This window comes from Pangasianodon hypophthalmus, chromosome 24 (assembly GCF_027358585.1).
Source record: "Pangasianodon hypophthalmus isolate fPanHyp1 chromosome 24, fPanHyp1.pri, whole genome shotgun sequence".
NCBI classification, from domain to species: Eukaryota; Metazoa; Chordata; class Actinopteri; order Siluriformes; family Pangasiidae; genus Pangasianodon; species Pangasianodon hypophthalmus.
Genome location: NC_069733.1, coordinates 8,102,177 through 8,121,159, shown reverse-complemented (window position 1 = coordinate 8,121,159; position 18,983 = coordinate 8,102,177). Strand labels below are relative to the sequence as shown.

General features: G+C 39.1%; 1 protein-coding gene across 1 annotated transcript in view; it reads right to left on the bottom strand.

Annotated features, from left to right (window-relative positions):
• Nucleotides 1-1,562: 1,562 nt before the first annotated feature.
• Nucleotides 1,563-18,983, bottom strand: part of setbp1 (SET binding protein 1) — a 57,965-nt gene continuing 40,544 nt past the window's right edge. Inside the window, exons 3-4 of the mRNA XM_026931286.3 lie at nucleotides 12,904-16,210; nucleotides 1,563-10,013 (exon numbers count right to left, since the gene is read on the bottom strand). Of these exons, the coding sequence (XP_026787087.2) occupies nucleotides 9,511-10,013; nucleotides 12,904-16,210 (3,810 nt within the window). The 3' untranslated portion in view covers nucleotides 1,563-9,510. The remainder of the gene's footprint in view (nucleotides 10,014-12,903; nucleotides 16,211-18,983) is intronic.

Sequence of the window (18,983 nt, the reverse complement as noted above, 5' to 3'; positions counted from 1 at the left end):
GTAATGTGGTCATGATATGGTCTGGTGACGCGCTGTTTATCTCAGCAACTTCCTTACTGCTGGAGGGCCTTTAAGACTTTTAGCTCCCCTAACCATTTGGCCACTTCTACATGAGAACGGTTTCTCTTATTTTTTCATTATTATTAATTCAATTCCATTCACTTGGCAAATAATTTATTTGGCAATCTGAGAAGCCAAATAGTCTTTGGTTTAGCAAGTAGTTTTATCCAAAGAGACTTTTAAATGAAGAATATAATGCACTTAGGAGTTAGGGCCTTACTCAAGGGCCCCACAGTGTCTCTCTCTGGCAGATATGTGATTTGAACTCATCCATCCAGGCACCAGGACAGAAACTTGTTGGGCTACTGAAACTGCACCTTTAGTTTACATTCATAAAATGGTCAGAGCTTCAGGGCTTCAGAGAAGTGGGCTGTCCTAGTAGATTTCACAGCAGGACATTAAAGACTAATCCAGAGTTCTTTGAAAAGAACTTCTGGAAAACATAACATGTTACAGCAGGGTAATTATCAGGAGCTATAGGAAACGAAGGCCCTATGTAAAAGTAATGGAATCTAGCTAATTTTTTTCTTTACACTTTCTGTGCAAGCATAAGGCTCACCTTAGGAGGCACAACATACTGAGCTAATATATGTCTCCCTAAACCCCCATCACCTCCTTTAATCTAGCCTGTTTCAAGATATTTTGGAAATGGGGCCCCGTTATTAATGCTCCACCTTTGATTAATTAAAGCCTGATCTGCTTTCTATCCACTCCTTGACAGTGGAGTCCAGTTTGACGAGCAACGGCTCGAAACCTTTAGCTCTGACAGAGACCAGATGTTGGCCGCATCCCCAGTTTTACTCCAAATGAAACGGCGGCAAACAGCCAACAACCTGAGCTGCGTTCACGATGAAATTATATGTTTACAATAAAGCGCTGCAGCTAGGGCACAGGGGTGCAGTTTCTCAAGGAGAGGGAAAGCTGAACCAGCTGCAAATGGTCAGGACCAGTTTTGGTACAGTTGAAATATCAGAGGCACCAAAGGGAAGACAGAAGACTCTTTTCATTAACATTGCCATTTTTGGATCTGTTCTTTTTTCTTTTTAAATTCCACATTATTGTTCTTATGTGCTTTTTGTTGCCTGTGGTTCTTAATAGTGCCAGAGTGCACATGGAAAAATTGAACAGTTATATAATATATTTGCCTGGAGAGGTCTTGAATTCCAAACAGAAAAAGAAAAACGAGAACACTTGCTCTCTGTGGAGGGAATAATGTCAACATAAGCAACACAAATGAGCGACTGTGAATGAACATGAGTGAGGTACAGCTTTATGTGTGTGATTTTTTCAGAGGTGTGTTGATAAATAAGGAATGTCAGATATTAACAGATATTAACTTTGCTCATCAACATCACATGATGAAAATTCTTTATAAATATAATAATATATCAGTGGTCAGATGGAAGTAAGATGCTGCTTTTTACATTGAGTGTCTTTCAGGAAAAGGAGACTCTGTGGTCTTTAGTGAAACTTCAAAACCTGCATGGAAGCGATGTCGAATGAATGCAATGCTCCAAAATAAAGTTGACAAGCGGCATTCCATAACAGTGTAGTTATGTTTTTAAAAGGTGGTCTCAGGGAAAAGTCTCATTTCATAGCAGGAGAAACTAGACTCACAATCCTCTTTCTGTTTAGAGAGAGAGAAACCTGCACGCCTACTTTGAGCCCTGGGTTAGCTTCACTAATTACAAGGAATAAAAGCACCTTTTTACAAAACAGTAACCGGAGTATTCCACTGAGACAGCGTTCCTGTAAGAAGCATTTGGAAAGATCTATCCAACACCTGGAGTTACAGAAATAAGAAGTGGAGAAAGTAAATCTCAGTTTTCACCAACTTTGTCTTGGGAGGGAAAGGCCAAAAGAGAGCACCATAAAGAAAGTGTGATTGGCTTTATAGAAATTGCACTCTTAAAGAAGTGGAGAGGGGAAAAAAAACATTTTTACGAAAGAGAGGAGGATCAAAACAGTCAAGCATGGCTGAATGTACCCTTATTACAGATACATCCATCATCCTCCACAGCCAGTAATCATTTTAGAAGATATTGAACAAAATCTCTTAATCTTTGCAATAACAACATAATTGTGGAGCTACTTTTCCCAAGTAGGACTGCTATGATTTTTTTTTTAACATCTTGTATTTAAGGTGAACCAAATGCAGGTAAATGTATTAAATAGTACAGGTGAGGCTGTAGAGACATTTCCATGAATATATTTAAAAACATTACAGGTTGAGTGTTTCCCCCCACATAGCCTGCTCATCCAAATGTGTCATGTCTGTCACTTTCAAGACCTATGATTTACCTTGCATGTGGTAAAAAAAAACAGCATGGGAAAGAAAATTGATATTCTGATTGTGTTGTTACTTCCATCAAAAAAGAGAATGAGTTGGGGATGGGAGACCATTTTACACACACCTTCCACAGCCTTCCACATGCTAACAGCTTCATTCAGTAATCAAATTGCCACAAGTCAGACTGTCACCGTAGCAACTGCAGCCTCCGCTCCACCAGTTGCTGTCAATAACGAATAGCATCCTTCCTGTCCCGCGACACAAACCGATTGATTGCCATGCATTGCCAAGTGGTGCTTTGAGGGGCGCGAGTCAATGGGAGCACCATAAGAGGGTGGAGATGGAAGGCTGGGCTCCACACAAGCTGCGTTAATAGATGGGGTTTGAAGAGGAAATGATTTACTGTGGAATATTTCTCCTTCGTGAAGGGATTTTCTGTCAGTGCTTGTTGCAATATTTGCATATCAATGAGACTCTCGTGGGTCTATCTGTTTTCAAGCCAAGCACCTCGAGCCCTTGGAAACCTGGGTATTTTAGACTGTAATTAATTATGCTGCTCTTGGAGTAGATGTTCCTGCGATTATATTTGAGTCAAGTGTCATATATAAGAATTTGAGGAAAATCCATTTAAGCAACTCTTTCTGATTTGGCTGATCACTGGTCTGTGAGGATTATTTTTTATTATTATTCTTTTGGATCTTAAGAGCATGTGATACATGAAGGTCACAAAGGTCACATGTTCATTTGCATGTAACTGCAGCCACTGAAAAATTTGCATACGTGCTTGTCAGTGTGCGTGAAGACCAGTGACAGCTGACAGTTTACTTTATCCAGGCTAAATGCTTTTTTAAATTCAAGCTATTGTTGAGGATGCTATAATCTTGATCTTGCTTTTTGGGGCCAGAATTACTCCTATAGATTATGTGATTAATTTTAAGAATTAACTACAGTGTACTACTGTAATCAATATAGAGGCTGTAAGTAATTCAGCTTCCAAATTTTCAGACAAAACTGGACATTTCAGTGCAAGCAAGATGCTTCTGAAGCTGCAAGAGGAGATTATCTGCGTATATCTAATTTATTTGCAATTTCCATTGCAATCTAAACCTACACTGGCAGCTACAAGCAATATGTTAGAGGAAATATGTCATATCATCGATAGTCAGGATCTCTGTCATATTTTGAGGCTCATGACTAAGTTTAAGATTTTATCATCAATGAAGATACACGGGATTTCTGATATGAGGGATATGAGATCCCTTGATACTTCCTGGTTATGGTGTGTTTGGCACAGAACAAAGAAGAAAATTATATACACTCACTGTTCACTTTATTAGGAACACCTGTACATTCATGCTATTATCCAATCAGGCAACAGATAGTAGATACAGGTCAAGAACTACAAATAATGTTCACATCAAGCATCAGAATGGAGAAAAATGTGATCTCAGTGACTTTAACCATGGCATGGTTGTTGGTGCCAGAGTATTTCAGAAACTGCTGATCTCCTGGGATTTTCACAGTCTCTAAAGTTTACACAAAATGGTGCTAAAAACAAACAAACAAAAAAAGACATGCAGTGAGCATCCAGACATCACCTGGTCTTTTTCTAATCTTCAACTGTCTAATTCTAATCTTTAGCTGTTTATTTTTGAGCCTGTGCCCACTGTACCCTCAGATTCCTGTTCGTGGCTGACAGGAGTGGAACCCGATGTAGTTTTCTGTTGTTGTAGCATATCTCCCTCAACATGTGTCATGTTGTGTGTTTTGTTATGCTTTTCTGCTCAGCATGGAACTAAAGAGTGGTTATTTGAGTTATCATAATCTTCCTGTCAACTCAAACCAGTCTGGTCATTCTCCTCTGCACTTTCTCACCAACAAGATGTTTCGCCCTACAGAGCTGCTACTCACTGGATATTTTTGTTATTATTTTTGCACCGTTCTTTGTAAACTCTAGAGATTGTTGTGCATGAAATTCCCAGGAGATCAGCAGTTTCTGAAACAATCAAACCAGCCCATCTGGCACCAAGAGCCATGCCATGGTCAAATGTGAGATGTTTGATATGAACATTAACTGAAGCTCTTGACTTGTATCTGCATAATATTATGCATTGTGCTGCTGCCACATGATTGGCTGACTGCATAAATGAGCAAGTGTACAGGTCTTACTTTTAATGTTGCCATGTGTGTGCCAGTGTATATGTCACTTTTTGCTGCATTTGCCTGTTTTGCTTTTCTTTTCTTTTTTTTTTTTTTTTTTAATTCACCAAATAACACCTTATAAATAATAAAGTGTTATTTGGTAATTTAAAATAAGTATTCCCAAGAATTTTTAGAGCAGATGAGTGGCTGTAATCAACAATAATCAGTCTCATTATCAACCTTTACATTTATTTATATTTTTCTAGATCAAAGTGTTTAATCATGACGCTATTCTTGCTGTTGACTGCAAGTTCACAGCCGCAGTACTCGCAGAGCACCAGCTCGCTCATCTCTGTGCTTTAATTTTATGCAGTCACCAGATTGAGTTGAGACATTTTATCCGAGCCAAGCACTGCACCAGAATATTTGGGCAGTTCACCCAGCTGCCATGGCAACAGGAATTTTACAGAGAGGCACAGGCCTATGGTGAAGCACTTTTCACTTTGCCTCCACCAACCAACGGCCGGGACGCGGCCCAATCCATTTATCTCTCCTATGCAGTGTTGGAGTAATACAATGACGGGGAGTGCATGAGGCGTAGACCTTTGGGAATGGGGATTCCCTCTACTACACTGCCCACCACTACAGATTGCACTGACACAAGCCTGATGTGCATGGTGAAATGGCACAATAAGGCTTCATTTAGATTTCCTTTTCATTGTAATCAGATTTGGAGAATAAATTAGGAAATTGTGCATCTATTACTGTTATTTACAGGCAGGTGATGTGCTTTTTGATTAATCTAACCTCATCAAAAGGAACTATTTATATCACAGATTCTGCAATGTTACTTATTCTAAATAAGGTAATTGGTTATCATTAACTCATTTGGAATCCAATATCTTAATTTTCATGCAAAAGTGAATATAATAATTCTGGAGAAATCACAATTTTTTTTAGCTAGCCCACCAGGAAAGTGGAAGCACCAGTGTGCTGCCCAGTTCCATGTTTTGGTTGCCCAGATTTCTAATTGACTTGGGTAAAAGCAGTAGTTAACGTAATATAGTAACATACAGTGAGCTAGTCTGCTAATTAAGTGCATTAACATAGAATGAGGGAAAAGAACAAATATGTGATTGAGTAGCACATCATATTTGGACCCTCAATGGAAAATTGGCAAGTTGTTGGCCAATGTTTATTAGGCTATGAGATGTGGTTGTCTCTTCTTGCATTGCACATAAAAGATATTATGTGTGAAGTGCAGCAGGCAGTGGGATTCGGAAACACAGATTCATCACAGTGAAGTGCATTACGTTCTAACTTAGACACCAGATGAAAGGTTTAGTTTTTCAAAAGTCAGTGGGGAGTAGGATATTTTTTCTTTATCTAGTTGTTACTATGAATTGGACAAAAAAAAACAAAACTAATAGCCTGGATACAATATCTGCTTGTCCAGGGCACACAGTGTAGTAATCTGTCCACCACTTACTATTATTCAATGATAAATGAAATAACTGAGAACTGGGTCTAGTACCTCCAGATAAAAAAACACAGAATTAGATAAATTTCATAAATTCCTTTTCCTTTTTATTTTATTATTTTTTTTGCACAATGAATGACATGAGCAAGATCAAGTGTATTTAAGTGCTCAATACTGCACTGAGATGGTTGCACAAAAAGTTGAACTTGAAAGAGAAATAATAAAAAAGAACTCTCTACAAGATCATGAACAACAAATATGACCAAACACATGCGAGCTTAAATGTATGTACATATGTACAGTGCAGTATACATATCTTTAAACGTGTGTATACACAGGTACACAAAAACATGAGGGCGTATTCCTACATACATTTATGTACAATGCATATGCTTGCGTATCTCAATATTTATTCTTTCCTATATATGTCCTTTAATTGCTTTTTTTCATATTCATACAATTTACAAAAATGTTTTATGAAGTAAAAACTAGTTATTCAAAAAACTTATCAAACAATGTATAAGATTTCCAAATTGAAATTCGATATTCTTCAAAATTTGTGTGCATACAATCAATTAGGGCATGCAGGTTCAGAAAATGTAAAGCATTATCAAAATGGTCATAGTACCTATTAAAAAAAAACAAAAACAAAAATATGAAGAATTTAGCTCATGTTGTGCCCTTATTGAGTACATTACCCTTTAATTAATACTTCATTTGCACTGGAATTTCTTCAATAGCATTAGAGCTTAATACATGAACATGTTGATAATATTTGGATGAAACTGATGTTTTATGTGATCTTGATCATGACTTTATAGCAACTGAATAAACCTTTGTATCTAGTCAGGTCACAATATTTACATGACACAAAACAGCCTAACGAGTTACGATTATTGTTGAACAGCCAGGATGTAAGGGGGGAAAAAAATAAACACCTTAATTTCACAAGGCACCATTTTATCAGCTGGTAGAGAAAATATGAGCTGCCAAACACCTTGCTATTAACACCTCCTTGATAAACTAATGACTGATGGTACTGTTTTGGAATACTGCTACTGTATAGAATTTGGTTTACTTTTTCAGTTTAGCACTGAGTGATAGATGTCTTTATTTTTGGCAAAGTGTCCAGGTGGTTTGAGGTGCCAGTCCTAAACAGGAGACATGCTGAAGTGTCCAATGTAGTACCACAGGCAGAGGGGAATAGCTGCCAAATCTGACTTGGCTCCAATGCACCGCAAGTCATTCTCTGACTCCATGTTCTGCTCTGACAAAATGATCATTTAAGCTGCGCAGTCTTAGGGTTTGGGCTACGGTATGTTCTAATTTCCGGCATTATCCCTAACGAGAAGAGCTAGTCCACATTGTGAGCTGTTCAGTAACAGACAGGTGATTCTACTATTTACAGGGTTTACTTTGTTGAATGTAATGTAACATGATTAAGGCTCCGCTGCTCAGTGGCTGATTTTTTTTCTGCCCTAAGCAGCATTAAGATTTACAAAAAAAAAAAAAAAAAAAAAAAAATGATAGTCATTGGTTTCCAAAAAAGAAAGAAAGAAAGAAAAAAAATACAGGTTACAGATTATTTTCAATAAGACCACTTTGACAAATTGAACTGAACAGAGAAAAAAAGAAGTCTTAAAAAGTCATTTCTTTTCTGTCAATTTGCAGGTAGAACCCGATGCATAGTAATTTAGAACGCACACGTCGTGATAACCCTTAACCGGTGCTGGAATATTTGTTTGGACATTTTGTACCTGTTTTTTTTGTATGTGTTGTGGTCTTGTTTGAATTGTCGCAAGCACAGTTTGGCCTTGTTTCATTGCATGTTTTTCATTTTACACACAAACCATTCTGATTCAAACCAATACCGTTATCTCACATCAGAAAGCTACCTAGAAAGCAGATCATTTTAATAAGACCCATCTGATCTTATCTGCGTAAGTGCGTCTAAACAATAACAGATCTAAGGAGCAGGAGAAAGAGCAGGCATATGTACATTCATGACCATGTGTGGATACTAATAATATATGTGTAATTTAAACATTATTTCTTGCCATTCATAGTTCCCTGTAGCTGAAATGTTATGGACTTATTGACAAACATAAGGCACATATATGAAACAACTGAGAAATAAACCACACAACAGCGCTTTCTGCATTACGACCAGTTGAATATACATTTCTAAAAGAGCGTAGAACCACTGCACTATACTGAAGCCTGGTTTCAGATGCTAAGCTGTATACAGTAATGAAGTCTAACATCTCGGATCCACACATTTCCATCTGTTACACTTTCTACAAGCACCTAAACCAAAATCCATCTATAATATGAACTACAACACGACTGAACCTTTGGTTGTGTGGATATCTAATACTGACTGTTATGTCAATATATTTTATTACTTTATAAGTAATAAAGTAATATTATTTTTATATTACTACTATGAGCAGGCACGTTCTCAAATAGACTCTGGAAAAGGCAACTCAGTTACTGTTTGTCAAGCAACTGACTGAAATCACTGATATTAACTGATATTACTAAAAATATTTTCCAGATACTGTTGGTTATTCAAATAAAAATAATCACTGACAATGTGTAATACTAATCTGTAATACAATATAAGGAGACTGGAGTAAGTGCTGTGTTGCTTTTAAATGCAAGAATAGGATTTTTTTCATGCATGATGAACGGAGTATATTGTATAATGTATATAGCTAAGGTTTTTGAAGGTTTGACTTTACACACTGCCATTGTCTAATACAATCCTTCAATCTGTGATGCACCCACTTCGTTATGGTGTGATTAATAAATACTGTAGGTTTCATTTGCATTTGAACACAAGCTTTTGTATGTCACATCTATTTCTAGTATTTGGTTAAAACATTATTTGAATATTGTACAGTTTTCTAGTTGATATGGTGACAGTACAGGTAAATCTAAAATACTTTCACTTTGTAATGTTTGTAGATTACGTTTCTATGTACAATTAAACTATAGCCATCGAAGATAGTAGAAGAGTCTCATTCAATTCAAGGGTATTGCCATTAGTTCATGCCCGGAACAAACCTGAGCGCAGGCAAGTACGTATGTGTGTGTGTGTGTGTGTGTGTGTGTGTTTGTGAGTTGACCAGTTTCATGACACTCATCTTTATCATAATAACTGTGCTTTAACTTGAGAGAACCAAAAAGGCAAATAAACCCCAAAAGTGCACAGTACTCTATTAGAAGTTCAAAAAATTTCATTTACACTTGCTGGTAAGATCATGGCTATAGCCACTGTTTCAAAATCCTTATGGGCTTTGGGAGAGTAAAAAGCTCAACACAAGAACATTTCCATTAAAAAAAAGGAGCTTGCGGTGATGGTATTAACAAAATGAAAGTGGGGCACTTTTTAGACCACATTCATGATTCTCACAGAATGCCCATGAAGTACAGTTCAGTAGAGCTGATTAAAAGAAAAGAAAACCATAATGCCTAGAAATTATCCAAAGGTTGGAGTGCAAGTCAAACTCACAGTGCACTGTTAATCAAACTCTTAATGAGAAGCCGGTTCATCCCTTCTGCTTCCCCTGCCTCGCCGTACTGGCCGCTCTAGCTGCTCCTCTGGCTGATATTTAGGGTAGGGCTTAGCCATCTGTGTGGTCTGTGGATTGGGCTGTGCCCGGGCCTGGTGTACCACTGCCTCGATGGCATCTGTGATAGAATCATGGCTGGAGAACTCCGGCTGGGAGAGCATCGGGCTGCTGTGGAGGTTCCTTTTACCTGGAAAGTCCATGCACTTTTCCAGCACAGGCATCTGAGGCAAGAAGCCTTCACTGGGGGCAAGTGTCTGCTTTCGTGGCCTCCCCCTCCGCCGCTTCACCACGTTGTTGCCTGTCTTGGCCTGCCGCTGGAGCCGCTTGACCTTCAGGATCTTGTTGACGTGGTCTAGGTTCCTCTTGCTGGTGAGGATCTTGGAGAATGCGTGCTTCTTCCGCACGTCACTCTGCATCTCCTCAATCTCCTTCCGCTTGTACCTCTTCTTGTAGGAGCCCAGTTCTGTTTAAGAAAAGAGTTGTTATGGTTAACAGTTGTAGTGAAGAGTTATGATGAAGTGCAACATGAAATGATCTGTCAAAAAGGCTGAAATAGTAGATCAAATGATGGCCAGTGGATGAAATCACGCAATAGCATATATGTTAGATACAAGTTAGATGCTGCTTTTCCAAACTATATATCAATTTGTGACATGCATCCAAAATGCATTTCTCTACCAGACTTGATCTAAATGACCAAAGACAAAGATACACTTAAATTACATCCCATGAGCAGAAAGAATTATGGCACTACAAAACACTTAACACTGCCTCGTGCATAACTACATCCATGCGTTTAATTAGCGTGCATGGCGCCATCCCTCTAATCTCTCTCCGTGCAAGCACCCAGAGTTCACCTCTGTACTGAAGAGACAGCTCTGGAAGTGTGAGTAATAAACTAGGTGGCCTCAGATACATCAGTGATTAATCTACTGCCTCTCCACTTTGCGTCAGAGCCCTGGAAGGAAGCCCAGACACAGGAAATGTTGGGTTTCTGGCAGCCTCGTCTGAAATGAGTTCAGACAGCGTAAAGCTGCATAAAATGTGTGTTCCGCATCAAAAAATCTCCCCTAGACCCTTATGTCTCTGGAGAATGCACTCATTTACTTTCTCCTTCTTGCTGAGTGCCAGTCCATCTGGTTAGGCATCCAAGGAAACAAATAAGACAATTGTGGAAGATATTTTGCCAGTGGTTTGCGTTGCTGGACTGGGATCAGCGCAAATGTATTTATTTCCATGTAAAAGATCTGAAAGCCTTGACTCACACTTAAAAATTGAACATACAACATTACAAAATACACAAATGCTATCAAGACCCTGTCTGATAATGTAGATTTTCATAATTTAATTTTCTTTAGAAATGCATAGTAAGGTATAATATTTTGTATAGTATTTATTTGCACTGTCTGTTCTCAACATGTTAAAGTCCAAATCAAACTTCTCTTGAAGTTAAAGTCCAAATCAAATTCACAAATTAACTAAACCCTGGATAAAGGCAACATCTAAAAATGAGCAGAATACTAAAACTTTTTCTGGGTCAATAACCCATGTCAAGGAAGCTGCTCATTTGGTTTCAATAAAGTAATAAATGGCCAGCATGAATGGCAAAGCCCTCCCTCTCTGGCCCTGGTTTATCACTGGGAACCTCAATGAGTCCCTCCAAATGCCAACAAATCAAGAAGGGAGGAAAAAAGACATTCATTTTCAAAGAGAGCGTCACAACTCATTTATCCTCTGAAACCTCTACCTGCATCCTGCACACACTGTTTTCATTAGTGAAACCAATTTATGGCCTCACCCTGCTGCTGTCCCGCAACTCCAGTCTCAGCGCATTGGTGGAGGCCCCATTTCCATCAACATACTAGCAAAATTCCATTCTTTAAAGCTAAACCATTTTAAATGTATTTAAAAAAGAAATACAAAGTCTAAAATCTATCACTTTGCTTTTGCCTGTAGACTTTGTTAATTTTATTAATAGTCACTGTGGTAGAAAATAGGAAATGGTTATGAGGATTGCGTGGAATAAATGTTACAAAATCCCAGGGTTAGGAATATGATTGTTATAAAAATGCATTGCACAGCCTGCTGTTCATAAAGACCTAGTAAAAACTGCAGAGGACAGGCCTAATACATGTCCAAGGAAATCAAGACGCATAAAGTTAAATGAGCAAGCAGGCCCTAGGTAAGTAGGGTTTAGTACACTGAAAGATCTTTACATTCAGTTTCCATCAGCTCAATCTGGGCCATATGTGAAAAGTGTTACATGAGGCACAAGGAGGCTTTCAAGAGCTTGCCAATGGGTCATATTTCAAACTGAAATGAAATGACTACATCCACTTAGTTTCCTTTGCCAAATATCTAACTTTTAATACAAGTTACTGACTAAAAAATTACATGGAATCAGGTGGTAAAGGTGCTTATAGTGTTTTATGTAAAATTATAGCTACCAATAAACATGAAAATTACCTGCTTCCTCAAGCCTATAGGCAATCTAGTAATAATTGTGGTATTTGGTTTACCACAGTTGGGTTCACCAGTGCTTTTAATTTAGATTAAGAAAAATGAGTTACAAACAGAGTCTAAATGATTGACTGCCTTCCTAGGGAATGTATAATAATATCATGAAGCTGTGGCAAATAGAACTAATTAATTTTAATTAAGCGGTGAACATAGATGAAAATTCGTTTATATAAATTACTGCTAAACATCACTTGGTATCACTCATGTCAAGACAGACAAAAAGTTGGTTTAGTAATTGGTCAATTGTACTGTCAAAACACACTAAAACACATCCTGAAAACAAATCACACGTAAACCTATGCATGATGTGCACTTTAGTGCTCTATTACTGCTCCAAGGTGTTTGAAATTTAGTGTTAATTCATAGAAGTGGATGGCAGTACAGGCAAGGCAGTATGTGACTCATCCTCCTATTTTCCCCAAGGAGCAAAAATGTAATCTAACTGAGCCTTGGGCTTGTAATTCCCCTCTACTGGAGTAGGCTGGATTCATTAAAACGCTGGCTGCTGGCCAACTCTTTTAATATGGGGAGAGGGTTTTTATTGCATGTCAGTAGAAAGTAAATCAAAATGTGCGAATAATATATTTCTAAGAAAACCATTGGCAAGCAACAGAGGTGAAAAGGGAGGAAGGAGAAATTTGTGAATTATAGTTGTCTCCATCCATGCATTACGCCTGCCTTGCCAGATGTTCTGAGTACAGTATACAAAATATTCAAATGGGCATATTTGCTCTTTTTTTTAATAATTCTAATTTGGCATAATATTCTCAACTTCACATATTTTCTCTTATATTCATGTCTAATGAAAAAAATAAACCCTAAGATTTCCTGACCTGCAATGGCTGTGTTGCCACAATGGTACATCTGCTTCATCCTCTCTTCTGTGTCGTTCTGGAAAGGTGCCATGCCCCCTTCACTGTATGTTGCAAACTCTTCCAGGCTATGCCTCCTACTCCGGATGCGAGAACCCTCATCTTGTAAGTGCTGGCCCTTGAATGGATCCAGTGGCTGGTCCTGGTTGGCTCGCAGCCGTTCATGTGGTTGCTTAGTGCACATGTTCAGGAAGTTGTTCAGTGGCTCTTCTCGAGGATGTTTACAGTTCTGAGAGTCTGATAAGGACAACGATGAGAGTGTGTCTACTTCAAAGTAGTTCCTGGATGTCTTGGATGAAGTATCCATGCTTTGCTGGTTCCTCTGCTTGTCCTTTATCTTAGAAAGAGGCAGGGCTCCACTGAAGAGTCCACCAAGGTTCTCTCTCTGTGGAACTGAGTGCTGTTCCTCCTTATGTTTGTGCTTATGCTTGTGTTTGCGTTTGTGGAGACAGACACTCGCCAAGCAGCTGCTTGATGGATGATGAGTGTCACCAATCCTGGGAGAAGACATCTCATGGGGCATGTTCTTCATCCTATGTCTGCTGCCAGCAGAGAGGCTAGACAACCCACTGGAGTGGAACTTTGGTGGAGGAACTGGAGGCCGCATGAGATGAGTGCCTGAAGATCCAAGGGCATGGGACAGATACAAAGGAGGAGGATATTGCCCATAATACCCCATGTTCATCATACTTGTGGCAAGAGGCATGGCTGTGTAAGGCATTGCGTAGGGTGCATAGTAATTGCCACTGGCTGCTGAGTAGCCAAACCCTTGAATGAAAGGCATCTTTGTTATAGGTTCAGCTGATTTGGCTGGCCTGCCACGTCTTCTCTTTGACTTTTCAGAACTCCTGCGAAGATAGTGCACAGGATCATAGGAATAATAGGGCATAGGGTAGTAGTGGTCAAAGTTTAGGCGGAAAATGCTGGGGTAAGAGTTCTCATGGTAAAACTTGTAGCTGCGGTGGGAAATTCGGAAGACCTGGAACTTGCTAATGAGTTCCTCAAGGTCAGCCAGAAACTGAAGATCATCCCTACTTGTTAGACCCTTTCGTTTCCGTCGATGTTTCTGTTTCTTGAGGCTTTCTTGAGCAAGGAAATTTTCCATAGCCACTGATGTTGCATGCTTCTGATAGTGCCCTCTGGCTGTTTTATTTGTAGCTTCCAGCACAGCAGTCTCTGTTGCTTCAAAACCACAAAGATCAAAGGAGTACCTCCTGCGAGATGCTGGACCTTTCTCAGTCTGATCTGATGTGCTGTTATTGTCAGTACCAATGCCACTATCACTTGGGATTGTCTCTTCACTGTGGGACTCGCTAACTGGAGACAGAGTGACCTCTTTGATGGATGCCACTTCAGACAGATGAGATGGTGAGTTGGCCATAAGTCTTGGAGGAGAGAGTTTCCAGCTACTACTGAGCAAGCCCTTCTGAGTTTTTGTGGGCAAAGCACTGATAGGCTGTAGATTTGGCATGGTCTTCAGGTCATGCTGGCTGGTTTCTGTGGTGGCATGGTGTGCTAGTCCACCTGCTAAGGACTGAGCTGAGAGAGACTGCATGACCCTGGGAGAAGGCATTCTGGTTGTTGATGATGAATTAGAAGGCACTAGAAGATTCTCAAACTGACTTGAAACAGGCAACAAGTGCTCATCATTGGCTTTGTGCTCATCTTGCTGAGTCTGAAGCTCAGCTTTGGGCTTCCTCCCTCGTTTTTTGCCTATGTAAATAGTTCCACGTTTGCTGACATTGATTTGCTTGCCTAAGCGGGCTTCAATTGTCGATGCCACAGTTGACACGGCACTGGAAACTGGAACACTGGATTTCAAAGCCAGGTTACCAGTGTTAGAAGAGGACAGAAGTTCATTCAAAATGCTCTGCATTTTAACCAGTTTAACTTTCTTAGTTTTCTTTTTAAGGACACCAACCTGACCTGTTCTCTTACATTTCATCTCTGGTAAATTTGGAGAATTATTTAAGGCCTGTTGCATTATTTTTGACAAATTATGTTTCTTCCTCCTCCTCTTTGAAGTGCTAGGCGAATCCTGGTTGATAGGACTTACAGGACTGGTTGATGTTCCTTCATGAATTGTCTCCACAGTAAGTAGTGGTTGTTTTTTAGGCCTACCCCGTTTTTTCTTTATAGGGGTGATGACTGTCAGACTGTTTGTGTTGGTGTATAGTGGGCTGGATGGTGTAATGGGGAAAGCAGAGGGTGGCTCTTCAATGGGCAATGCTGGATTAAGGTCTTTGTGGGGAGCAGAGCTCTTAGATTTCAAATAAACCCATCTGTCCTTGAACTTTGATTGCCTTCCATCTGCTTGTTTCTCTGGATCAATCAATGATTGTGGTTTCCCAACTGGGTTCTTCTTGTGCCTATTCTCAGAAATTTCCACAGTTGGCCCTGCTGCTGCACTCTCTTCCCCCAGCTTCTGTGAATCTACACCCAATTGCTTTCCTGTACTCAATTCCATTTTGTTTGCTACTTTAGGTTTTGTAGCACCTTGGTCACCCTTACCTTTCATTTCTACTGTCTGTGTGGTTTGTATGTCTTCCAAAAAGTTGTTATCTTCAGTTAATCTTCTGCTTTTCTTCTTTCTGCTTCTAGGTTCATCTGTGTTATCTGGAACACAGTTTGGTATTGTTTTGAAATCATCCTCTGGCCTCTTCATTGATTTTTCTACCTCCTCCCTCTGAGTCTCAGTTTTTTCAGAGTTAAATAGTTTATTCTTTGTATTGTCTTGAGCTGTTTTCTCACTCTCTTTGTCAGTCTTTTTTGCCCAGGGCAGGTCTCCATTATGGGTGGTCAGAGCCCTTCTGCCATACTTCCTTTTCATGTTCCCAAAGACTTGCTCAGTGACCTCCTGCAAACCTCTTTCTTTACTTAGAGAGGAGTGTATCAACATATTTGATTCTGCTAGTGCACTCATTGTTATATCAGCTGGAGAAGAAGCCTGTGGGTCAGAACCTGGACAAGTAATTTCCGATGCAAACAGACTTCCAGATGAACCTTCTGTGACCTTTTTAACTTGTGCCTTTGAGAAGGGGATGTTGACCTCTGACAGAAGGCTCTTGTTATTGAATGTTGGTTCTTGTTTTGATTCCGGATCTCTCACTTGGTCCCCTTGGGATGTTGACTCTCTTAGTATTTGCTTTGTCCAATCCAGTTGGTGAATGTCAGTTTTGGGCTCATGTTTTGGTCTCAGGTTCTCCCCAAGGACATCCATCATGTTGTTGTCATTTTGAGCCACAACTCTGAAAGGCCTTTCATAGGTCTAAAAAAAAGACAGGGAAAATAATTATTAGTACAAAATAACATTTTAATACATAACAGTACATAATAAATTTTTCAGGTTTGGTTCTAATGACAGACTGCATAATTCAACAACTCATCATTTATATTTACATATCATCAAATGTAAATTTATTTCCATACTAAATCTTCAAAAGATATAATAGTGACAGAAACAAATTCTGAAATCATGGATAGCAAAACTACATGTGTGCTGTTTTTGGTGTAATTATTATTTAACAACTAGTGCATTATTGCCCCATTCCTCTGTTAGTGGGACACACCTAGAGAAAAGCATATACATATTTTGCACTATTGTGCAAGCCTTTGAGAGTTTGTGGTTTGGGCTGGTAGAAATAAGGTATTGCAAGATCAGCATCTTGATACAACGATATGTTCTGTAAAGCCATCCTGTTTTCAAAGCCAACAGCTACAAGCGGTAAAGAAGTTTAACCACAACTTTGTTTTTCAGCAGGTCAGCTTCCATTTTACTGCAGCTGACATCTAGCAGTCTGTATTGTGGTTACAGATTAGCTTACATCTGGAGTCACATGGGTTTCACAGTCTTACAGTATCCCTTCAAAACATGCTCACACAAACTATGCATTTTCTACAAAAGTGTTTTTTTTTTTTGTTAATTCTGTTAATTATCCAGGTCCAAAAATTACGTTGATTAAAAAAGAAACCTGCAGGCAAAAGTATGTCTCACTTTCTCCAGCTACAAACAGCTCCACAAAGAGTCTTTTGTGAAGTGAAAATACACATCATGAGTTAAAATCTTTGGCACAGTCACTTGTGGCACGTCTCAGATTACAACACAAGAGAATCATTTAGTATCCTGGAGTCTCGTGTGTTTAAGTCCCTGCATTGTAAAAATTACTGATAAGCCTGAAGCCTGATGCTTGCAAGAGTGAAATCATGTTTATGTAAGCAGTCTTGAGAGTTGACAACCAGGAGAGATGAAAGCATTATATCTTAAAATACAGTACCTTTCATAAGTATTCACACCCTTGAATTTGGAACAGAAACAGACTTAATTGGAATTATATGTCATTAATTTACACAAAACAAGCTTGGCTGCCCCCCCAACAATGCTCATCATCCTGAGAACACCACCCCCAAAGTGAAGCATGGTGGTGGTAGCATCATTTTGAACAATACCCTGGCCTCTTGGTTGTGTTGCTGATTAATTCCCTCCTTAACTGATCACTGTCTTTCGGTGGATGGTCTCCTCTAGGCAGAATTATAGAATATAGAATATTTTCTATAAACAAACAATGATTGATACTTTTCCAAAACTGTGTCATGGACACTGTTAGTTTAGGCATGACCTCTAACAAATTTTGGGGCCGTAAGGGAACTGTTGCATGTGACACTTCATGTGACACTTTAATTTCACACAGTTTAAAGTCACACTAATTATGAGACTTCTGATGAAAACTGATTACAGCAGAACTAAATTAAGGATTTCACACCAATCACATCTTTCACAAAAAAACCCTCCCCCTTTTGAAAAATTGTAAATAATTTTGCTATTGCCCCAACACACACACACTTCAAATTTATGAACTATTTTGCATAGCTTCATAATCCCAGTTAAGTCCATTTCAGTTCCAGATTGCAACATTACAAAAGGTGGAATAAGGGGGTGAATGTAACCCTGAGAGATAATATCTTCAAACCAAGATTTTGCAGTTTTACTAAATAGCCACATTAGCTGCCTTTGACAAAGGCAGTCAACTACAGGCAACTTGGCAGCCCATCTATAAAACCTACCAAAAAAAAAACTATTTCTAGAGCAATAAATCTCTTGCACTATCTGCTACTACTTTCTTTGCCATTCCTCACATTTGCAATCAGCACGCAGCAATTCCTCATCCTATCCCTCATCAAAAGAATACAGGCAGGACCTTTATCTACCTTATGCAGCTGTTGCAATCATGCTCAATTATTATAAACTCAGCATGATATGGGAAAGTGTCCAAGGATGGCTTGTGTGTATGTGTGATTCAGGAGTCATCGTTCAGTCTAATCTTCTCCAATATCAATCAATCAGTAGCTTTTAATTAAAGCAGAGCATGCATTAATGGTGTTTCACCCCTCTGCCAGCCATGTCTTTTTTATTTTCTCCATCTGTGAGAAACTGCATCAACTTTCAGATTCTTAATCCTGTAATCCTGGGAGGAATTCATGATCTCCTTGGCCCACAGGATACAGTCTCGGCTGCAGCTTGCCAAGTCTCTTGGCTGCCCTTTAATTTGCCTAAATGGCATTATATTCCTCCCACCCGACGTTTCCACAGCAATATCAGCAGGATTGCATAACATCTACATTGAAGATGTCAGGCCTATTATTCAAACTCCATTAAAACCGCATCACTGTGAAGAGAGTGACATGAGATGAAGAACAACAGATTTCTTAAAGCCCGTCCCAGTCATTCTTATTATCTGATGATGATTTCCCTTTCCTCTTACTGACAATATCCTTTTCATTCATAATCTGACACTGCTATGACAGTCCCTACCAAAAAGAAATCATGTCAGATGGGAAATAAATAATACAATGAAAGAACATGGCTCTCACAGACTAGTAGACTGGAAAATTAGAAATACAAAACCATTTTTTTTTTCTGAAAACAATTTCATACATATTTTCCATTGTCTTTTGAGATGCTGCATCAGGTTTTGGACTGTGATAAGCCTGCGCATTCACACATGTTGTGTCAGATATGTTGACACCCAGAGTCTCCCCAGCAA